Raw genomic sequence first — 23,030 nt, 5'->3', positions numbered from 1 at the left:
TAAATGATTAATAAAATATTGATTTCTAAATTTTATAAACCGCTAAAATAATAAATAAATAAAATTATAGAACAACAAAAATAATTTTAGAAAATTTTTAGCATTTATAAGAATAAATATTCAATAAAATTACTTTAAAAATGAATTACGTTCATACAGCTCGATAATTAATTACAAAATTGATCTCCGCATCCAACAAATCACAAACAATAAATAATACAGCAATACACATAGCTGACAGAACCATCACATATTTTATTTACCTAATAATTTCATACTTACATTTACATATCGGATCCAAAAATAGGTTACTTAGCCGCTAAGTAACTAAAAAGACGATAATATTTTAATAGCAGAATTGGATAATTATCAAAACATAGCTTTCTATAAAACACTTTATACGAAAATAAAGTGATAATATCTCGCCTTTTGAAAATATGGAGTTTATCGATTTATAAAATGATTTGCGTATTGAAAACTCCACGTCGGGACTCGTACAGGTCAAATTGTACCCCGGATCGAAAAAGTCAAAACATGAAAAGTGTTCAGAATTACCAGATTAGGTTAGGAAGGAGTTTTCGGAAGAGTTTTGGGTTGTAAAAATGCAAAAAACGGTTGAAGTGGGACGATTTCTGGTTCTAAAAAGTAATTTTATAATTACGTGAAATAATTATTATTAATTTTATAAATTCGTATAAAATCATATAATAATCCAAAAATTACCAGAAAAATTCCAAGACTATCTACATTTTATCCTGGATAATTAAAAATTAAAATATCCAAATTTTATCCGAAATAAACATCCAAATATTATTATCCATCATCACATAATTCACCAAAATTCACATAAAAATCACATAATAATTATTTATTGATAAAAATAATTACATAATATTTCCCGGACGTTACAAGGGAGGTCCAATAAATGAGGCCCAGAAACCTAACTATTTATTAAATTTCGGAAAATAACAACCTATAAATAGCATTCTACTAAGGATATAATTCCTCGAGGAGTGGCCTCCATACCTCCCCAATGGACAAGGAATCGGCTTCCTGCATTCTAGGATTCCAAAGTCTAACATAAGTCTGAGATTTGTCCACCAAGTTTCTCAACCCTAATTTGTAGGTTTCCAACACCTATATAAGGGGTCTCACCCCACAAATCAGAACTACGTTTTTTGACTTGATACTTGTCAAAGCGCAAGGTACATAGGCATCTTATGAAGGCAGAATAAGTCACGAAGCACGAGAGCAGTCAATTACGGCCTTGAGCTCACAAATCCTAGCATTAATTACAACCTAGTTTTTTACCCATTATAGTAAGCTAGACAATACCTTTGCCCATGGTTGTCTTCATATGGGACTTACCTATGTAGTAAAAATCTTCGTTCATTAGATGATTTAAGCCTTCTCATCCGACCATTTTTCCACTAAAGCTCGTAAACACACATGTCATTTTTAGTAGCCCTGTATTTCGCAATGTTGGTTGCATGTTCTGCCGTTATTCATGGTTCCCATTTATGTTGGCCAACAACCGGAATTGTTTGTATTTTTTCGTAATCCCAATGACCTAAAAAGACCACGTAGTTGTCTGTTGAAGCCCTTTTACTTAAAATATAGTACACACACACATATCGAACTCACAAATAAATTGAAATATACTCATCATGAAGTCCTTAATTCCAAAATTACATGACCATTTATAATATTGACCGCAATTATATAATCAGACGAATATACAATATCCATTTTCATTTCACTTTAATCTTGATTTGTGGCCATGCATTCTAGTTCTCCATTTTGTCTCTTAAAGACGTCAACAAATTTAAATGTATGACACAAAGTTATTAACAATATAAATCATCTCTTCAAATGTTCACTGTCTTGATCCTGCCCACGTCCTTTATCTGTAGTTTTCAAGGCTGAGAACCGATGGCATGAGCATCACCATCAACACAATTAAACTGCGAGAAGTTTTTTAAATCGATTCTACATTTGTATGCACACTGTGTATGAGGATGTGTTTGCACGGAGACTTCTTAGAAATGCCAAGTGTTATTGTCATATCCAGTAATTTTTAGAATTAAATTAATAATAAAATAATAAAATAAAAAGAAATAAAATTAGATAAAAATTAGGATATTAAAATTAAATTATATTTATGGGTTTAGATCAGATTTTAATACAGATAACTTATAGGTTAAGAAAGAGGGTTTTGTATCGTTATAAATACACCATATTCGTCTTCCTTATTATTTATATCAAAATTCGTAGGGTTTTTTCTCATAAAAATTAGCAGTCTTATAAAATTCGTATAAAATTCATTGTAAGTCAGAATTTGTTGATTCTGGACTTTACGGAAAGGTATTTTCATTCTCTACAACTTTTGTGTTTTGTATTTTTCAAGAAAATATTGTTTAGAGGGTTAAAAAAACTAAATTCAGATATGATCAGGTTTGGAGGTAAGTTTTCGATCGATTTTACTAGTGTATTTCAAAATTGTGTGTTATACATGTATATCTGATTATCAAAACATAGGCTAAGTGATGATATATTTGAAAGTATTATGTGTTATAGAATATGTATCGAGGTGTATGTGTGGTGTCTAGGCGATAATTTTGGATCTTTGATTTATGCCATGGTTTGTGAAAATATCGAATAAGAACTTAGGACCGTAGTCACCGGATTTCGTATATTATATCGTATAGATCATCGTATTATGTTATATGTGTAAATGTTACTTGTCCAGCTAGTTGGATCGATTATTTTCTTGCTGGGTTGTATAGCTCATTACTTACAATTTCAGGTTTCGTATATAATTCGAGATGAATAACATTGAAGTTCGAGGAGTTAGGCTTGGAATAGATTGACTTGTGGACTTCCGTTTTTAGCTGCGCTTTTATAATAACAACAATTTATAATAGACTTTTGGATTAATAAATTGTATTTTCTATTAGTTTAGATTTAATAGTCCGAAAGTGCGGGTTGCTTCAGTTGGTATCAAAACTATGCCCGACCGGAAGTGCAGAGGCACTGCTCGGGTTCTGTATGTGTGTTTGTAAGATCCACGAAGATGTCGATCCTATAAGAGGGGGTGTTTGTAACATCCCACGTCGATAAAAAAAAGTGTTTGAGGCCTGTATAGATAAAAGTCAACAACTAATGTGTACACGATCGCTACCGTTTTTGTACTGACCTCTGGTGGGTTGTTGGGTCCTGGTATGCGTTCGGTTGCGGGCTTGGGTGTTATAGTTATGAGTAACTCAAACACACACACATATTCGAGATTCAATTAACCAACACGGAGGACACACAACAACATGTATCACGTGGGAGATCCACGTATTAACTTATATTATTAATCAAAATAATTATCAATAATACATCAACACATAACACTTCAATGGTGTCCCAAACTGATACTTAAGCCAACCAATACTTAAGCATCTCTGAAACGATGCATACGGCGACTACGCCTCTTAGGTATACCTATCAAATGCAACAAGACTGTGTATATATAGCCATCACAAAACTTAGCCAACAAGACGTACCATATTTATAATAATAATTGTCTACCCATACAATTATTACACAATCCCATTATGATAGTAATTGTCTACAAGCATAATTAATATCCAATCTAGTTATGTCTTGTATCATCATGCCCAACCAATCATATTGGGTTAAAACCCAATAATCCTCCCCTTCAACCCAATACGGTTTCACAACCGAATTAACGGTTACCATTAAGCCATTGACGTCCATTCGTCAATGCCTCCCCTCGAACAATAATTACATCATCTCGTTCTTCCAACTTTTAAAAATCACTAAAACCCGTATAGTGACCTCAAATACCTCCAAACCGCCGTTCTTCATCGTAACGACATATCCATCAAAAAAATCACGTGCATCAACCACGAGTTCCTTCATCTCGAGCCTGAACGAATTGATCCATGGCACAAGTCAACCGTCAAACCGCATAACTTTGCCTTTTCCCACGTTAGTAGACTTAAAATCCATCATCATACTCCTCCATACCAATCGAATCTCGAACTATCCTCCATCCCACGAACCCCAAACCTTGACTCTTGATAGCACTTGTTAGGAGGAACATACACAAATATTCGAGATTCAATGTACGAATATGGAGTACGCACACAACATATATCACGCGAAAAATCACATTCCAACTTTTATTACTATTCAAAACAATTATCAATAATACATCTATACACGACACCACAGTGGTGTGCAAAACTGACACTTAACCAAACTAATGCTCAAGCATCTCCTAAATGAAACTTAAAACGACTACATCACTTATGCATACATATCAAATATAATATGACTATTACAATACCTAATTTAATTATAATAATAATTTTTTATACATATATTTATTACACAATCTAATTATGTCTTGTATCACCAAACTCAACCAATCACATTGGGTTAAAATCCACACAAAGTTCTCAGGTAAAATCAAGTTTTCGATAGTCAATATATTTTATTAAATATTAATTATTATTTTAAATTTAATTTTTTTAAAAAATATTTTTTCATTAATATTTACAGTTTGACCGAATCAGTTGATTTTGATTTGAATGGACCGATTTTTGATCTGAATCAACCGACTTTAGCTCGATTATTTAAAAGAAACGTATTTTAACCTAATTTTTGACTAATTAAAATAGGAACAATCGAACTCTGATTAATGGGTTAATGGGCGATTGTTAGGAGAGACTGAGGTTCCGTTTGGGAGTGTTGTTGAAAACTGTTGTGCTGTGAGAAAAAGTGCTAGTGGAAAAAGTGCTGTCAGGAAAACTAGATGACTGTTTGGTAATTTTTTTTTTAATTTATGCATATTTTGAGATATAATATATATAAATAATGTTTTTGAGAAGTTTTGACGGTGAAACTGATAGCTACCTCTTGCAAAAGTTGAAAACAGTTTTTTCCAAAAGCATGGGAGGACATACTTTTGCAAACAGCAGCTTTTAGACCAAAAGCGTTTTTTCAGAGAGCATGTTTTACAATTTACCAAACACCTTTATAACAGCTTTTTAGCCCTTTATAACAGTTTTTTAGAAAAAGCTACGGTGCTTAGAGAGCGAGACATCAAACTACTAAAAATGATTTTAAAAAAATATCTCCCCTACACGTGTCCACTATCTTTCCCCAATAAACGCCGGATAAATATCACAGAAACCTTCCCTTTCTTCTCCAGAACACTCCTCCAATCCTGATTTCACACTGGACTCGATCATCTCAAACCCTAGGCTAGCCTTCCTTAAAAGATCTCAACGTACCTTCCTTTTTATTAATTCAGTTATCATTCATTCTGTATATTTATTTAACCTTAACTTAATTAATCGATCATTTGTTTATTTTTATTTTGATTTGTGATCAGATGGTGTCTGACGCCAGCAAAAAGAAGGCGGCGCAGAAGAAGGCAGCTGCGGCGGCCAAGCGAGGTGGCAAATCGGCGGCTAATGGAAGTAATAGCGGTGTTGATAAAGTGGCTAACGGCGTTGGATCGATGCAGATCTCTGATCGGACTTGTACTGGTGTGCTTTGTTCGCATCCTTTGTCTAGAGATATTCGAGTGAGTATTCGTTTATCGCCATGAATTGCTCTGTTTGTTTGTGTCTTTATTTGTATTGAATGCTTTGTGCTTAGAGTTGGTGATTTGGTGTTTTCGGGTTATACGATTGTGGTCTTATGTTTTTGATTTTTTATTAATTTGGATTTTTAATTGCTAAGTGGGATTTTCTACAAGTTTTGTGTAAATAAAATCATTTCTTTCAGTCTTGAACCACTATACCTAATATATGTGTCAATTTGGTTCTAGTAGTTGCCTAGTTGGGTACTATGTGCTCCAATAGAAAATAAAGGTTTTTGAGTTTATAGCTGATTTAAGGGGTGAAGGACAAATTTAGCTTATTTTTACACAAAATTGACAAAAATAACCAATTTCTGAAAAGTTGGCCAATTTTAGCCGATGGGATACCCAACTGTCAGTGGAGTATCCACTTTATACAAGATACCCAACTGGCAGTGGAGTATCTCATATATGAAATACCCAACTACCAGTGGAGTATCTTATACAAATTGGGATACCCAACTGACAGTGGAGTATTCAATCGGCCAAAATTGGCCACTTTTTTCAGAATGGCTATTTTTGTTAAATTTTTTCAAAAATCGGCTATTTTTGTTATTTTTTCTGATTTAAGTGGCTTTCTTATTCATTTAGGCAGGTTCAATTTTAATATTTTTTTTATTTCTTTATTTACCTTCATGAATTTGTTTGCTTGTTTATATAGATTAATGTTTACTGATGTCATAATAGAATGCTAATAACTTAGTAGTTTTGAGTTAATAGAGACCATAAAGGAATTTTTTTCGTAATAGTTTTTTTATACAATTTTATATATTTGTAAGGAAAATGTGCTACCAGGATTTTGATTAATATCAATTTTTATGTGGGTAGTGAATTATCTTCTGGTAAGTTTGATTTTTGTATCTGCTTTTCAGTTTTCCCTATATTGCAAATACATTTCGCAGAACAATGATTGCTTTTGCCATTTTTTAGCTTGTTGTATAACTAATTAAATTGCTTCTGGAAATCAACTATATTTTTCGTTTCACACATGATACCCTAATCTCTTTTATCTAAATGCACAAGTCGTCATTCTTAATTTGGTGTTGGCTTTAATTGATGCAAGCAAGTGGTTTCCCTCAACTGTTCTGAAATCAATTCCTTAAATAGATTCATGCATAGACCTGAGGAGTATGGATACAGATATGCGAATTTTCTCCATTATTATATTTAGGCTTTTTAAAGCAGAATTGCCTATTTTAATTGACTTGCAATCGAAAAGTGTCTTTTATTTCCACAATCTTGCATATCATTTATATTTATTACCAAATGCATTTTTCAAGCTTTCACACAATGTGTATCAGATCAGATTCGGTACCAATCAAAGATGTGAGAAGATATTAATCGATTTCATCACAAGAACACACGCACCCACATCCACGCACACAGTCTTTCACACACTCTTTCACACAGATGTAATAATGTATTTATATGTGTGTATCATATGCATCCCTTTAATTAGTTTATAGAACATTTAGTATTGAACGTCTAAAACTTCTGAGTCGTTAATTTTTGTAGGATAATTTCATCTGTTTGTTTCCTTTCTTTCCAAGAGGCCTGAATATCTAAAAACTCTCCTTGATTAAACACCCAAATGAAGCCTGAAGGCATTATTAGAATTGAGAACTTGGTTTGTATTTCGCTAACTGAAGCTGTAACATGGTAGTAGTGATAATTACTAGTAGTTGAGAAGACTTTTTGTCTTTAGGTTTAAGTAAAGTTACTGACAATATCATGTTTTTCGTGATTCCTATTTGTAACTGAGATCTAGGTTTCCTAATAATAGTTGTTAAAGATACTAATGAACCTTAAGGTTCCTTAGGTGTAGACTTTCTCATGGTAGTCGGTCTCACTTTTAGCTCATTGTTGCTAGCTTGGTGCACCTAGATGAGCGCCTAAGCCAGCAGATGGGTCTCACTTACCAGCCAACAATTTCTTCCAGGTTAAGTGCTTGATCATTCTATTATAATTATATTCAACTTTGTTATACATGTGGAAGAGTATGACCTTGAATGTGTGCCTCTTTAGAAATTGCATATAATGAAAATATGTAAATCTTTCTTTACCAATATGCAGCTTAAGTTTGGTCGTCGTCCTGATTGAGTTGTATGAATATGTTTTATTGGTTATAAGCTGCTCTTTGCTGGTGATTTGTAGATAGAGTCTCTGTCTCTTACCTTTCACGGACATGATCTCATTGTCGATTCTGAGCTGGAGCTTAATTATGGCAGGTTTGTGTTTTCCCCTGTTATTATGCAACTCTTAATTACTCTGGCTATATGCAACCCATATCTGCACACTCATGCATCTTATACTTCTTAGGCGGTATGGCTTGCTTGGATTGAATGGCTGTGGAAAATCTACTCTCCTTACTGCCATTGGGCATCGAGAGATTCCAATACCAGAACACATGGATATCTTTCATCTTACAAGGGAGATTGAAGCTTCTGATATGTCTTCACTGGAGGCTGTGATAAATTGTGATGAGGAAAGGCTTCAATTGGAAAAAGAAGCTGAAGTTTTGGCTGGTCAGGTCTGTTCTCTATTCAGAAGTATCAGTGTTTAATAATAATCTCTTTTCAAGAGTTTATTTGATTATATTTTTAATTTTGTTTTTTGTTTCTAGGATGATGGTGGTGGAGAAGCTCTTGAACGTATTTATGAGCGTCTGGATGCTATGGATGCATCAACTGCTGAAAAACGTGCCGCTGAAATATTATTTGGTCTCGGGTTTACCAAGAAGATGCAAGAAAAGAAGACTCGGGATTTCTCAGGTGGTTGGAGGATGAGGATTGCTTTAGCAAGGGCTTTGTTTATGAATCCAACTATTTTGTTGCTTGATGAACCGACTAATCATCTGGGTTAGTATCTTCGCTTGTAAAATTCAAGCTTTAATTTGCAGAATTTTCGTGGTTCTCACTTGTTTTTAGTTTGTGGCCCCTGTTTTAATTTTTTAAGGTGCTGCTTTAAACAATCAAAATTAAAGCTTGATTGTTAATACGCGCAAATTTTTTAAGGTGCTGCTTTAAACAATCAAAATTTTTTTGACTGCAGATTTAGAAGCTTGCGTCTGGCTGGAGGAGACTCTCAAAAAGTTTGCGCGTATCTTGGTGGTTGTTTCGCACTCTCAAGATTTTCTAAATGGTGTCTGTACCAACATCATCCATATGCAGAGCAAGAAGTTGAAGATGTACACTGGTAATTTTGATCAATATGTCCAAACTCGTGCAGAGCTTGAAGAGAACCAGATGAAGCAGTATAGGTGGGAGCAGGAGCAGATTGCTTCAATGAAAGAATATATTGCTAGATTTGGGCATGGGTCAGCTAAACTAGCTCGTCAGGCACAGAGCAAAGAGAAAACTCTGGCAAAAATGGAGCGTGGCGGGTTAACAGAGAAGGTGGCTAGGGACAAGGTGTTGGTTTTCCGATTTGTTGATGTTGGCAAGCTTCCTCCACCTGTACTACAATTTGTGGAAGTTACATTTGGTTATACTCCTGAAAACCTTATATACAAGAACCTTGACTTTGGGGTAGACCTTGATTCGAGAGTGGCATTGGTTGGTCCCAATGGTGCTGGGAAGAGTACGTTGCTGAAGCTGATGACAGGGGACTTGGTTCCCCTTGATGGCATGGTTAGGCGGCACAACCACCTGCGTATTGCACAGTTTCATCAGCACTTAACCGAAAAACTTGACTTGGAGATGTCAGCCCTACAGTTCATGATGAAAGAGTACCATGGAAATGAGGAAGAAAAGATGAGGGCGGCCATTGGAAGGTTTGGGCTGACAGGGAAAGCACAAATCATGCCGATGAAGAATTTGTCAGATGGGCAGAGGAGTCGGGTGATATTTGCATGGTTGGCATGGAGACAGCCACATATGCTGCTGCTGGATGAACCAACTAATCATTTGGATATAGAGACCATCGATTCACTGGCCGAGGCATTGAATGACTGGGATGGGGGTTTGGTTCTCGTTAGCCATGATTTTAGGCTCATAAACCAGGTGGCACAGGAGATTTGGGTTTGTGAGAACCAAACTGTTACTCGTTGGGAGGGTGACATTATGGGCTTTAAAGAGCACTTGAGGAATAAATCTGGTCTGTTTGATTGAAAAGGTCAAGTATGATTATATTTATTGAATTTAGGGATTACTGTCCCTAAGTTCACTTGATCTTATGCATGCATTTTGGACTTTGAATGGTGAAATTAAGTATTACTGCTTTTCGGACGACGATGATGATGATCATGACTCGCGCCATTGTTTGAAGCATGGCCAGTTGGTTATTTGTTTGTCGGACTAGTCTATAGTATTTTTATTGCAAGGGGTACTGCTTAAGTGCCTCAACTCTTGGTCTTGGCCAAGGAATCAAGGAGTGTTACAGTACTGTGGGATATATGCTTATCTGGTAATTAATATTTCGAGCAGGTGTTTATATTCGATGCAACTAGTTTAAAGCTAGGTTAGCAATTTTCTGTGGTTCGTGGTGGTGGGTGAAAATAATGTTTGCATGGAAACTGGATGGAGAACTGAGGGTTTGATTGTAATTTTTTAGTTTTCTTGGAGAGATTGTTTTTAGTTGGTGTTAATTTTTATTATGCCAAAAGAATAGATCCAAGCGTTTGGTAATAAACTATAATGAACTGTGGTGAGTGCAATCTATATACACAAGGAGATGGAGATGACTCGGAAGAAGATAATTAGGTGTGAAACAGTAGAATAGACATGTAATTTGATATTTAGCGAGGGTTAGGGTCTCAAACTCCTGTAAGTGGAACTTTTAGTTATATAATTTGAATTTGGATCATTTCGATTTGTTGTTAGCACAGGAAATTAAATTTCAGGTCGTCAATTTACAAGCAAACCCATATAATAATATTTAACTCTATTATTGGTGGCAGCGCGCAATCTGTCCGTGTACGAACAAAGAAAGGAAATTAAATATCCATAATAAAAAAGTGATCTTGTATTATTAATTTATTATAGGTTCATTCATTCACATGTTGGAACTTGGACTCAAACTCAAACCCCTTCAAGGCTTCAACCAAACTTAAAATGTGCCTCGAAGTTGTACATGGGCCGAATTCAAATGAAAATTAAAATTGAGGCCAGCAAAGCATTTTTCTTTACGACAATCAGTGTTACAGATTTCAGAAATCGAAATTATTCGGTTGAGGTACTGATTTACGATTTATCGGACGATTTTTAAATAATCGGATGATTTATCGGTAATTTATCGGAAATCGCTCAAATCCTATCAATATTTTTGACCGATTTTTGAACGATTTATCGGCGATTTTTGAAAAATCAACCGATTTTTATAATAGAGACGACAATATGATTGAAAGTCGGCCACAACTTGTCAACTCAATTAAAATCCAGTTAAAACTCGAACTACTTTATAATTAAAAATAAATTATTATGTCAAATTAAAACTCAAACTAGTTTATGGTTACAAATAATTTATTACTATAATAATTACTTTATAAATTATAAATACTTAAATGTAATTGTCCAACTATTTTATTAAATGTATCGAGTCTGGTCAGAAGATTGAATTAATTAAAATAATTTGAATAATTCAACTTATTTGAAAACTATTTAAACACCAAATCAATATTAAAAACGAGGAAAATGAGGCTTAAGAACCTCTTGAGTTGTATATACGATACCACCATATTCGCAAATAATACCCGATCACCCTTTAGTTTTCATGCCTGTAATTATAATAAGGGTACGGCTAACAAATATCTTCACTAAAAAATTTACCAAATGACGTGACTGACATATGACTGATTTTGATTCGTGTGCGCATATAAATGCACGCGGGATCTCGTATTATTATTAGAAAAGTTGTCAAATATTTAGATGACACATCAGATTTGGGAATTTTTTGATATAAAAATTTGAGATTTTTACCATTTTCCTTATAATAATCATACATAACATAACACATGCGCTAATAATAATTGTCACGCCAATAAAATATCAAATGACCTGTAAAGCCTTTACTAACAAGCAATATGTAACACACTAAATTTATACATTTATTAAAAGCAATGATGATTAAAAAAAGACTTAATTGCATGAATATTATGGTATTAGTTATAATTTTTTTCACAAAAATGGCTACCATATAATAATAGGTATAATTTTTTTGTCATCCGATTGCATTCCGTCAGTTATCTTTAACGTACGTTAGGATTTTCATAAATTAAAAATGTAATTGCACGAAGATGGCATAATTAAAACATTTTTTGCATAAAATTGATCAATCAACGAACTAAAAATCAAGAGCATTTATAAAATAAATCAATCACGAAATTAAAAATCAAACAGCAGCTCCAAATTAGCAGAAAAAACTTGTTTTTATAAAGATAATCGACTTTCCTTTTGTATTCGGGACATAGCCAAGATGAAAAACAGTACCTAAATCTATATTTCTGTATTTCTGGGACAAAACGGAAAATAGTAAACCATATTTCAAACATAAGCATACTTAACGCCTCAATTTTCATCTTCTTTGTCTCCATCTCTGCCGCTAGTTTTTTTTAAACAACTTTATGGTTCCTTCGCTTAACTCTACCAGGAAAAAACTATATTTTTAATGTACAGAGTCTGATAACATGTAGAAAATACTTAAGGATAGTAATGAAGAATACTAATGTACCAACATATCATGAATCCAAACTCCATATCGAATTATAGGATTCAAAATTTTATGCTAGGCAACATCTAGAAGTGATAGTTAGAGAGTATCAAAGTTTTACATCTTAGGGACGAGACAACTCATACAAGATTAGTATATTTTCAATAAGCATTATAAGTTAATGAGCATGACGTAAAAAAACACCAAAATATTTCAGTATAAATGTAACACAGTATAAATGTAACACAGATAGAATAAACTAAAGAGAGACCTTCAGGTTATAGAGAAAAAACTAAGAAATACACACAAAATCATGCACTCAACTTCACAGAAAAAATCAACAAAACTGTTCTTTTCAACAAGGCCTGGAACATAACTATATAAAAATTTATAGTTGCTCTTTAATTTTTAATTCCGATTTAATTTGTAGATATTCTTTGATTTTTAATTCTTTTGATAGATTATTTTTGTGCAAAAAAATTATAATTCAGACCATTTTCGTGTAATTACATCTTTAATTAAAAAAAAATCCTAACGTCCGTTAAAAATAACTAACAGAATGCAACCGGGTGACAAAAAAATTATACATGAGTTATACGGGTGTCTATTATTATATATTGGCCATTTTTATGCAAAACAATTATAACTTATGCCAATTTCGTGCAACTAAGTCTAAAAAATGTCATGTAATATCTAAATTTTGTAAAATAAATTTAGGACAGTGGTATATTTCTTATTTTAAAAAACTTTAGGAAACGTAAATGAAGATTTAAATTAGGGATGTACGCGGTTCAGATCAGATCGGTTTTGGGGTAAAAGTCGAACCAAATGGCAAAGAGCGGTTTAGAAAATTGTCATTGTCATCCGCAACCGCAGTTGCGGTTGCGGTTAACCGCGTAAATTGCCGTGATGAATTTGCGGTTATTGCGGATCGGTTTGCGGTTCAACCACTTATTTTATATTAATTAATTATTTGCAAAAAAAATAAATTCGGAATATTAATAAATTCAAGTTTAAGTTACGTGATAAATTTACATTAAAAAATAAAATACAAACTAAAACTCTGTGTGGAGCAAGGATATTAAAAACATACAAAAATATGAAGGTGAGAGAAAGGAAAAAAGAAAAGGATAAAATAAATTACATGTTGATTACATTTTTCATTCGTTTTGGTTATATATTTTATAATGATCGTGAATGTTATGAACAAAGTATTAACATTAACGTAAGATTAGTTAATAAATGTGTATACTTATTAATTTATATGATATCAACTGTATTTTTGGAAATATATTTTATTATAAATATATGTTATGAGTTGCGATTGCGATTTTACGATTTTCAAAAATTTCAAACAGCATCCAAACTTCAAATGATCGGTTTTTAAAATTTATATCCACAACCAACCCGCGTTTCGTGATTATCCATAAAATGTGTTTCGATTGTCAGCGGTTAAGCGGTTGAATGCGATTCGATTGCCAGCGATTGAGCGGTTTGATGCGATTGAGCGGTTCGTTTATACACCCCTAATTTAAATCATCGCCCTTCTTATCATATTATTAACTCCTGTGTACATCGCCAACTGTTAATGGAGTCGTTGGCTCACCTGCCTGTATCGCAGTTAAATACTTAATGAACATTTATAATTTCAAAACTTGCATTGTTCACTTAGTATTAACGACAATATAAACGCCCCGTAAAGAAAAGAAAACCTACAATACTTATAATTAAGTTTAAATTTAGATTAAATATTCACGATTTTCCTTTTAAGTGCGCATGAGTTCATAGGAAAAAAGTATCTCAAACTAATTTCAACAATTATTTAAATAACAAGACATCATTTGACACGTTTTAATATATGAAAATAAATACACACTTTTTTTATCAGAAAAAATACTAATTGCTCACATTGTACATTAGCATTTGCTAATATTTTAAAAACCAATTTAAATATATATAACATTTTCTTTGAATAATGAAATTTTATCTCGGTATACTTTACAAGACCCGAAATATGAGTTAATCATGATGTTGGCACAGTGTGATTGTGTGAAGCATCAGATACGTTATCTTTTAAAAATGCTCCATTCCCCACTTACTCGACTGATTCCGATCAATTTTCTGTCGGTTGATATGTTGGATTTTTTAAAATTCGATTAATTTTTATAATTTATTCTTACGAGTGTATATAAATAATATGTTCTAATATTTATTTTTTTTGAATTTTTATTATAATTAATACATTATATTCATTTAAATATGAATAATTATAGAATTTTTGATATAATAAATACTCATTTATTAATAAAACTAATATAATTATAATAATATATTAAATAATATTTTAATAATAAATCTGATTTTTCTAATAATCTTTCGGATTAAATGCTTTTAAATTCTATTAAGAGCAATATTACATAGCAAAAAAGTATCACAAAATATTCCCAAAATAATAAGGATCATTATTTTACGTGTGTGTGATTTGTATTAGGACACGTGAGACCTATTTCATTAATGAGTCAACATTAGATAATAATAATTAAACATTCGAGAAAGATAATGATCGTTGTGGTTCTAGCTAGGGGAGAGCATGTGCCGGTTCGGCATGATTTTCGGATAAAACTGGAACCGCAACCATAATTTTTCGGTTTCTAAAATCGAAAACCCCAACCGCCGGTTCGGATTCGGTTTTGGTTTAAAAAAACCCGGTTCGGTTATAATCGGCTCGGTTTCAGTTACAAAACCGGCAAATATAAAAACAAAAAATAATATAGAAATGAGAGGGATTAATACGCTTAATCCCGAGATAAATAAATATTACATCAGTAGAGTTCAACAAAAATAACAGAGTACATTATGTTCTAATTTCCAACAGTGAGAATCAAAGTTGTCTTTCACAAAAGAGAAGCTAAACAAAAAAAAGGTCCTCTGAAAATAGATTGCAACAGGTAGTACCAACAACATCAGGAAGCCACAACATCAGGAAGCCAAAACATGACCAAAAAACTTGCCTGCTTAGCAAAAAAGACCAACAAAATCAATTAATCACTAGTCAGATTTAATATATGCTACTCTGTAAAAGACTACAAGTTATCCAATCAAAATGTGCGCAAATAGTGACTAGAAACTTATATTTTATATCTCATCACAGTTATATCTCATCTTTTATTTCAAAAAAAATGCAGAAAATAAGAAAAATCAGCCTGGTGACTATAAAGTCTATAATGCAGAAATAATAAACTGTATATTTTAAGGAAAGAAACAATAACTACCAGACTACATACTCAATCCCATAAGAGTAATCTGACTGGCACAATATTTGTTATTAAGTAAACAAGAATGAAGACTTCCTTGGTCAGGAATAGCAACCATTTTCATGGAAAACACAAAAGAAAAAACAGTTAGTTATATTGAAAACATAAATAGACAATTTCTCATATAAAAAGGATAAGCACCAAAGCCAGGTAACAGAAAGTAGGACATAAAGGATAAGCACAATTTACAGTAAAAAAACTCAAATTTTAAGGTTATATTTGTAAAGACCGGAGATAATTACAATGAGAAGGCACTTATTTCTTAAAGTGTCTACGACCCTATCAAGGTATGTTTGCAGTACATAACTACAAATTTAAAACAAAGGAGTCTGAGACTTGAGACCGGGGCAAAATAAGGAATTGAAATTTTGAACACGCAAGAACAATTGTTGATATGCTTAGATAGAGGTCATATCGTATTAATATTATAAATCAAAACATTAACAATTTACATTAAAAAAAAAAAAAAAGCAATTGAGCACAATACATAAGACTACGTAGATAAAATCAAAGTGGTACAAAACAAAAATTGATTTATACACGAAACACAGGTATATATCAAGTATCAACATATATTCAAATATGAAAACCTCTCCAGCTGTTTGATGTTGAGTTTCTTCTTACTCATGAGCTCCTTCTTCAGATATTTCATTCCCGGACATTTCGTCTTTGTCGCCTGTCGGACTGAGAGAGGGAGAGACTGCCACCACCCACCCACCAGTGAATGACCTAATCTTAAATGAACTGTAATCGACTAATAGCAATTGAAGATGGCTGATTTTAATTTGGTTTGGGCTCAAGCCCAGTAACTTGTAAAGCCCATTGTAAGTCTTAACAAAAATTACAGATTAATTTTATAATATGATAATACTATTATAATTTTTAGAAAATTCATAAATAATATATGTATTATATATATATATATAATATAATATTTATTTATTAATATTAGTAACCGGTTCGGTTCGGTTTTCATCGGTTCGGTTAGAAGGTATAACTGGAACCGAACCATTTAAATTGGTTCGATTTTTTAATTTTCGGTTTCGGTTCCGGATCGGTTTTTTTTTTGTTCGATTTTTCCCGGTTTTCTTCGGTTTCGGTTCGGTTTCAATTTTAAATTGATTTTTTTGCTCAGCTTTAGTTCCAACATTCCTCTTTCTTTAAAGCTTTGCTCAAAACATCACAAACAAAATTTACTAAACAAATTTATTGCAAATAAATAAACTTAAAAACTTATATATTATTATCTATTTTATTAATTCTTGAGGATGAATAACTTACAAGAAGATCCTTAAGAGCATGTTTAACAATATTAATTAAAATGATCGATTAAAATAATATAAAATAATTATCATGTAAAATTTGTTGAATCTGCAATGTGTTACACTCCAATGGAAATGAAACCGACTATAATATAAAATTTATATTTAAAACTCTTGACATATTCGACACATTAGGCAATATAAAATGATAGACGGATTTGTGGGAATACAACCGGCTATAATAGGACTGTTTAGCTATTCCGTTAAGTGAGCTTATTTACTTATAAGCTCCTTATAAATTATTGCTGAGTATTTGTTAGCCTAACTTATAAGTTGAATTTATAACTTATAAGCTGATAAGTTGAATGTTAGTAATGACGTACTTTTTCTCAACTTATTTTGATTTTTTATTTTTTTATTAACTTTGAGTTTAGTATATATATTTTTTAATGTCAATTTAACTTAAAATTCACGAATTAAGATAATTATATTAAAAAAAAACATTTTAATTCACTTAAGTAAAATAAAATTCTGACTTATAAGTAAAATTATCCAAATACTTACATAACTTATAAGCATTTATCTACTTATCACTTATAAGTTATTTAATCATTTTAAGTCATAAGTTATTTATTTTAAAACTTCCCAAATGGGCACAATATTAAATTTATGTTTAAAACTCTTGACATATTTGACACATTAGGCAATATAAAATGATCGACAGATTTAGCCAGTATAAAATGATTGGCTATAATTTTAGCTAAGGATTTTGTATGTTAGGAGTTATAAATTTTTTTATAAAATATTTATAATATTTGCTACCTATGATTTTTTTTACTAATAAGTTCTCCCACTATATGTAAAAACTCTTAACTAAAATTGTGTCATGTCATATATAATATTTATAGAGATTATGTAAAAGATGTCCAATAGTGCATGATCCTTGCCTATAATTTTAGTTGATCTCTATTTATTGGCCATATTTGTTGAACCTGTCGAGATCTATAATAACATTTCACATCATTTATTATCATATAAAAATAATACTGTTATTCCCAAAGAACTAACAATGAGATTTACAGCGGGGGGGGGGGATGAATGTAAATCTCAAAACTTTTTAAAGTTTTGAGTAGTTTCAAAGGCTAAGTGTATAATGAACAGACGTGTGTGAATTGCTTTAAGCAAGTGCAGACAGATGTATATTCAAAACACAAATGTAAAGAACACAGAAGCTTTTAAAACTGTTCTGGTGCATTTGTTGTTCCACCAGAGATGTGTATTTTAGAAAATCTGTGATACAAAGAATAATTCACAGCTGCTTCCTTGTACAAACTAGATGATTTTCTCTCTGAATTTTTTTAAACAGCTCTTGAAAATTCACACCTAATTACTAGCTGCAACTTGGTTTATATATCACCAAGTTTTACACGTGAAGACAAAGATAAAATACAATTATAAAATAGTCCTTCACATATTTCTTCTTCATTTCTCTATCCAATGCAATCTAAGATAATCTGTGAATCTTTGAGTACTTCATTGTTTGCACCATAATGGAAATTCTGCTTTTTCTTGATTCCTCCAAGAGGCTACCACATTCCAATTGTCTCTGTCAACCCATGTGCCTCTGTCAGCTTATGAATTATCACTATCAACTGCTATGGAACTGAGCATCCATTCAAGCTTTCATACGTTGATGGCTTTATCCGTTGATGCTCTTATCCGTTAGGGATGTTATCCGTTAAAACTTTAGAGACATCCGTTGAAGCTTTAGAGACATCCGTTGAAGCTTTGTTTCTCATTCGTTGAAGGCCTTTAATTTACCAGTTGATACTACTTCATTTATATAAAATTACAAGGCATGAAATATTTACAATTAGCTCTCCTATTTACATATCCACTAGTAGTCAACATGACTTATAATTTCCTACAACTTCTAAGAATTATAGCTCAATTACAAAGACTGAAATGTGCTACAATACTAAACTTATTTCTAAGTAAAGCTACTCCATCAACGGATAGCCAAAGGGGTCTTATCCGTTAAGGCTACAAACACTAGTTTTCTACTTAAGTGTTTTGGTTTAACTTATCATCAAACTAATACACATATATTCCTAACAATCTCCCCTATTTATGTCTACTAGAATTGTAGGCATAAATTCAGGGTTAACTTGATGATAACAAAACACTTAATAAATATATGAGTTGAAACTAAGTAGAAATTCAAAAGTGCTGCAAAAGTGTTTGTACTGAGATAGAGTTGAAGATTTACAGAGTTTCCAAGGGTGCTCCTCTAGCCTGAGCAAATCATCTTCTTTTCCTTTATTCCCTTGTTTTCTTTCCTAGCCTCCTGTCTTTTTCCTCTACTTGGAGTTGGAGTTGTCTGTAGAATTCAGCCTCATCTTCATCACTGATATTCAACTTAAATTGCATGTCCTTGAGAGTTTCATTACTGGCAATCTTAAGCTGGTCTTCAAGTCTGAAAAATCTTCTGACTCCTTTATTTTCTCTGAACTCCATCAACCAATGAGGTGATTTATGAATTATAATTCCATGCTCTGGGATGAGTATTGTTCTAGGCAAGGAATTTGACTCCCTCCAAGTCTTCCTTATGTTGGCAATCTTGTTGAGAATCTCAGTCTTGGCAGTCCTGGTAGAACCAGTGTCCCTTTTTATAGCTGAGTAGACTCTAATCAAGGTAGAATAGCCCTCATTTAGAATTCTTTGAAGAGGCCAAGTCTTTTCTACACTTCCTTTATACTTGAATACTAGCCATTCTGGTAGCTGTCTGTAGGCATCTATTCCCCTTACTTCCTCCAGCTCATCCAGGTAGAGTTTAATATCTGTATGTTCTTTTATATCACAAATGTGAACATAATCATCCTTTGAGATTTATGGCTTAGGCTTAGGCTTTTGTTTCTGAGTGAATTTCTTTGAGGTTAGGGGAGGTATGGATTTTCTGATTTGTCCTTTTTGTTTCTTTGGTGGTGGAGGAGTGGTTAAGAAGGTAGGCAATTTGATAGTGTCCCAATCAATAGGTTCCTCTTTAGGGATGATTGATTCACCATGGATATTGATACTAAGATCAGCAACAAAAGGTTCAGGAATGGAAGGTAGTGGTTTAGATTTTAATTGAATTTCTTCAGTGTTATCTTCACTCTTCCTTTTTGCCCTGGCCTTCTTTCTGTTCCCCTTCTGTCATTCCTTTCTTTCCTCACTTCTTTCCTTCATACTTTCACCAAGCATATTCCCCATGTCCACATCTATGTTTTCACTCTTGTCTTCAATCTCTTTCTTCTCTTCTTCAAGTTGATTTGACTTTAGCTGTTTTTCAGCCTTTGCATGTGCTCTTTTGTCAGCTTCCAACTTTTTAGCTTCTTCCTTTAACCTCATGATCTCTTCCTTCTTGGCTATTGAGAATTTGGGATGTCCTTGAATCACACAGATTCTCTTTCCCTCTCTATAGATAATAGCCATATTCATTCTTTTCACTGCATCCTTGGTCTCTTTGTGCTTTATGATATTACCACCCAAAACTTTGTCTTCATCAGGCTTTGGAAGAGGAAAATCCACTTCTTTTTGTTGAGCAAAATTTAGAGGGTCCTTTGTAGAGTCCTTGTTGAATCTGGTGGTTGGCTTGAGTACCATGGGCTTCAGGTTCCTTGAAGAAGTTTCTCTAACCTTATTCCTCCTTACTGGCTTTTGCTCCATAATGATTGGCTCAACTTTTGTGCTATGTTTCACAGATAAAGATTTTGTAGTTGTAGAGCCAAACACTTGTTATATCCTTTCATCAATTCTCCTCAATTGCTCTTTCACCTTCATCTCAGCTGCTGCTATCTGGATTAGGTCAATTCCATCAAGCTTTCCTTTGATTTGAAGTGTTGGAGAAGTGGTGATAGTAGGAACTAGCACTTTAGATATTTGAACTTGAATTTGTGTAGATGGCTCCCCTTCCCCTTTATTCTCCCCCTTTTTGTTATCATCAAGGAGATGGGTCAAGCCCTGTGCTTTAGCCAGTTGCATTAGAAGACTTGTCTGAGACTGTTAATTTTGAAGAATGGTCACCATAGAGTTCTCAATAATTTGAACTCTTTGCTCCAATTTGGCCATCTTCTTTTTAGCATCTGATTCTCTTCTCAGTCTCAGTAACAGTTCCTGCATAGTACCAAAGTGCATAACTGCATCCAGTTTCTCAGTAGTGTAGGACTTTAAGTCAGCTATATCCTTTTTGAGTTCATCCACACTTAGATTATGTCTTAATTGTTGTAGCTTCATGAGATGTAGAGAATCTAAGTGTGCTTGGATAATGGCCTTGGTACCTGCATTGGAAGTTTCCTGGATTGCCTTTTGGATAGCCATTACTTGTTTGACCAAGGATACATTGAAATGCCCTGGTGTAGACTCCTTTGTCAATGCCCATTCAGGTAACTTTGGAATAGAGCTTGGTCCTTCATCTCCCCCTAAGCTCATGCTTCCATCAAAAGAACCAAAGTCATCATCATTAGAATTTACTCCAAATTCTTCAGATGGCTCTCCAGCTGTAGAATGCATCATATTGACACCAGCTTTATCCGTTTGTAGAGATTCTGAAGTATGTACTAGGTTTAAAGTCTTTTCTGCCTCCTCATTGCCCTGAGTGGCCAACAGTTGATAGGCTGATACAGGATGAGTAAAAGTGTCAGCATCCAAGGAAATCTTATCAATTTCAGCTCTGTAATGTTGCTGAAATTGTCTTCCCTTGTCAGCGTCATCCACAATCATTGACTCACTAGCAATGGCTGGATCCACCCTTATATCTCATGTACCTGCTTTTCTCTCAATTTCTCTCTTTTCTTGCATCAGGGGCTCCCCCTGGCTCACACTCCTCACACCTTCACCTGCACCTACTAAGGTGGTACTCCTCTCACTTTCTTTTGCCATGCTGGAAGAAATAACATGCATATTTATACTCTCAAGCTCTCCTTTTTCCTGGGATCAACCCAGCCTCTCACTCAAGTTTTCACTCCCTTCCCTCAGCCCTAGAAGTGATTGTACAGTAACCATGTCTTCTACACTTGGAGTTAATTCAGTTGTATGTGTAGAGACCATCAACGGATAAGGAATATCCGTTGAAGTTGAAACTGATGGTATCAACAGATAACTGTGGCGCCCTCCAAACCCGGGTCAGAAGTTTGGGGTCCACAACACAAACACAATATATCAACCTGTATATGAAATATTAATTGCAATGATCCTACTCTATGTAACCATGGATCACAACAGGTTAAAGTATGAAAACAAGCCACAACCTTAACTTTATTACAATGTACCAAATCCCAACTAATTTAACTTACAACTGATAATAAAATTATTCTTACAATCTTACTATCTCACTACTGCCATAAGCTCCTGCTAGCTCGATCCAACTCAATCTGGAATCCTAGCTCGTACATTGAACTGGGAAACCTCGCTATCAACTGTATCCTTCTTAACTGTAGAGTACATAAAAATATTCGCAAGAGTGAGCTAACTAGCTCAGCAAGTCATAATAACGATAACTGAGGTTAAACAATGATCAAGGGATGTAATTCATATGAATCAAGTTTCTTTTTAACTAATCATTAGAATTGGATATTCATTTTAAGTTTTAAACCCAAGGTTAGGCTGCTGATCAGTCACGCACTAACCCCGAGCAAAGCACACAACACTGCTCTAATTACTGGATCCAAGGCACACAATGGCCTAACTTGACCATTGGTCTGACCACGAATCTGGTCCACATATATAAAAACTATCCAATCCTAAAGCAGTTCAATATGATAAACAATATAATTCGATAACACAAGATCATAATCAATGATGATTAAACATTTGAATAAAATGTAAGGAAACTCATGGATATCACTAGGGTATATCAGGATATGTAAAAGAAACGACTTTCAATCTGTAAAAGAATCAGGTATTAGACAAATAGTGATTTTTCAAGGTATAATTCTTTGATGTTTTAAAGAACGGTTGGAGTATAAAAGTTTCTGTTGTTTTCAAACAATTTTGTTTCAGAGTTTGGTATTTGGTAGTTATACATTTGGGGAGTAGTATCATATTTGTGTGATTTGGTATCTGAGGATCAACAAAGGATGGTTTACAAAGAATAAGGCTTACGGCTCA

General features: G+C 33.3%; 1 protein-coding gene and 1 long non-coding RNA gene across 2 annotated transcripts; one reads left to right on the top strand and one right to left on the bottom strand.

Moving 5' to 3' along the window:
* The first annotated feature begins 5,148 nt into the window (after positions 1 to 5,148).
* Positions 5,149 to 10,471, top strand: LOC141666767 (ABC transporter F family member 1-like). The gene is made up of 6 exons (XM_074472948.1): positions 5,149 to 5,305; positions 5,411 to 5,605; positions 7,817 to 7,890; positions 7,982 to 8,192; positions 8,286 to 8,520; positions 8,714 to 10,471. The coding sequence occupies exons 2-6, from the start codon at positions 5,411 to 5,413 to the stop codon at positions 9,769 to 9,771; spliced, it is 1,773 nt and encodes a 590-aa protein (XP_074329049.1). The 5' UTR covers positions 5,149 to 5,305; the 3' UTR covers positions 9,772 to 10,471.
* Positions 10,472 to 15,076: 4,605 nt separating this feature from the next.
* LOC141663689 (uncharacterized) lies at positions 15,077 to 16,400 on the bottom strand. The gene is made up of 2 exons (XR_012551600.1): positions 16,212 to 16,400; positions 15,077 to 15,318 (listed from the first exon to the last, which is right to left on the bottom strand). It is a non-coding gene; the product is annotated as an uncharacterized LOC141663689 (long non-coding RNA).
* Positions 16,401 to 23,030: the final 6,630 nt, after the last annotated feature.

The sequence above is a fragment of the Apium graveolens genome, chromosome 6 (genome assembly GCF_009905375.1).
Source record: "Apium graveolens cultivar Ventura chromosome 6, ASM990537v1, whole genome shotgun sequence".
Lineage (NCBI taxonomy): Eukaryota > Viridiplantae > Streptophyta > Magnoliopsida > Apiales > Apiaceae > Apium > Apium graveolens.
Note: the sequence above shows the minus strand (reverse complement) of the source record. Positions and strands in the feature narration are given on the sequence as shown.

Coding starts and splice junctions, on each gene's coding strand:
- LOC141666767 (XM_074472948.1), top strand. CDS start 5,411: ATGGTGTCTGACGCCAGCAAAAAGAAGGCGGCGCAGAAGAAGGCAGCT. Junction 7,891..7,981: donor CTGGAGCTTAATTATGGCAG/GTTTGTGTTTTC, acceptor TATACTTCTTAG/GCGGTATGGCTTGCTTGGAT. Junction 8,521..8,713: donor TGAACCGACTAATCATCTGG/GTTAGTATCTTC, acceptor TTTTGACTGCAG/ATTTAGAAGCTTGCGTCTGG.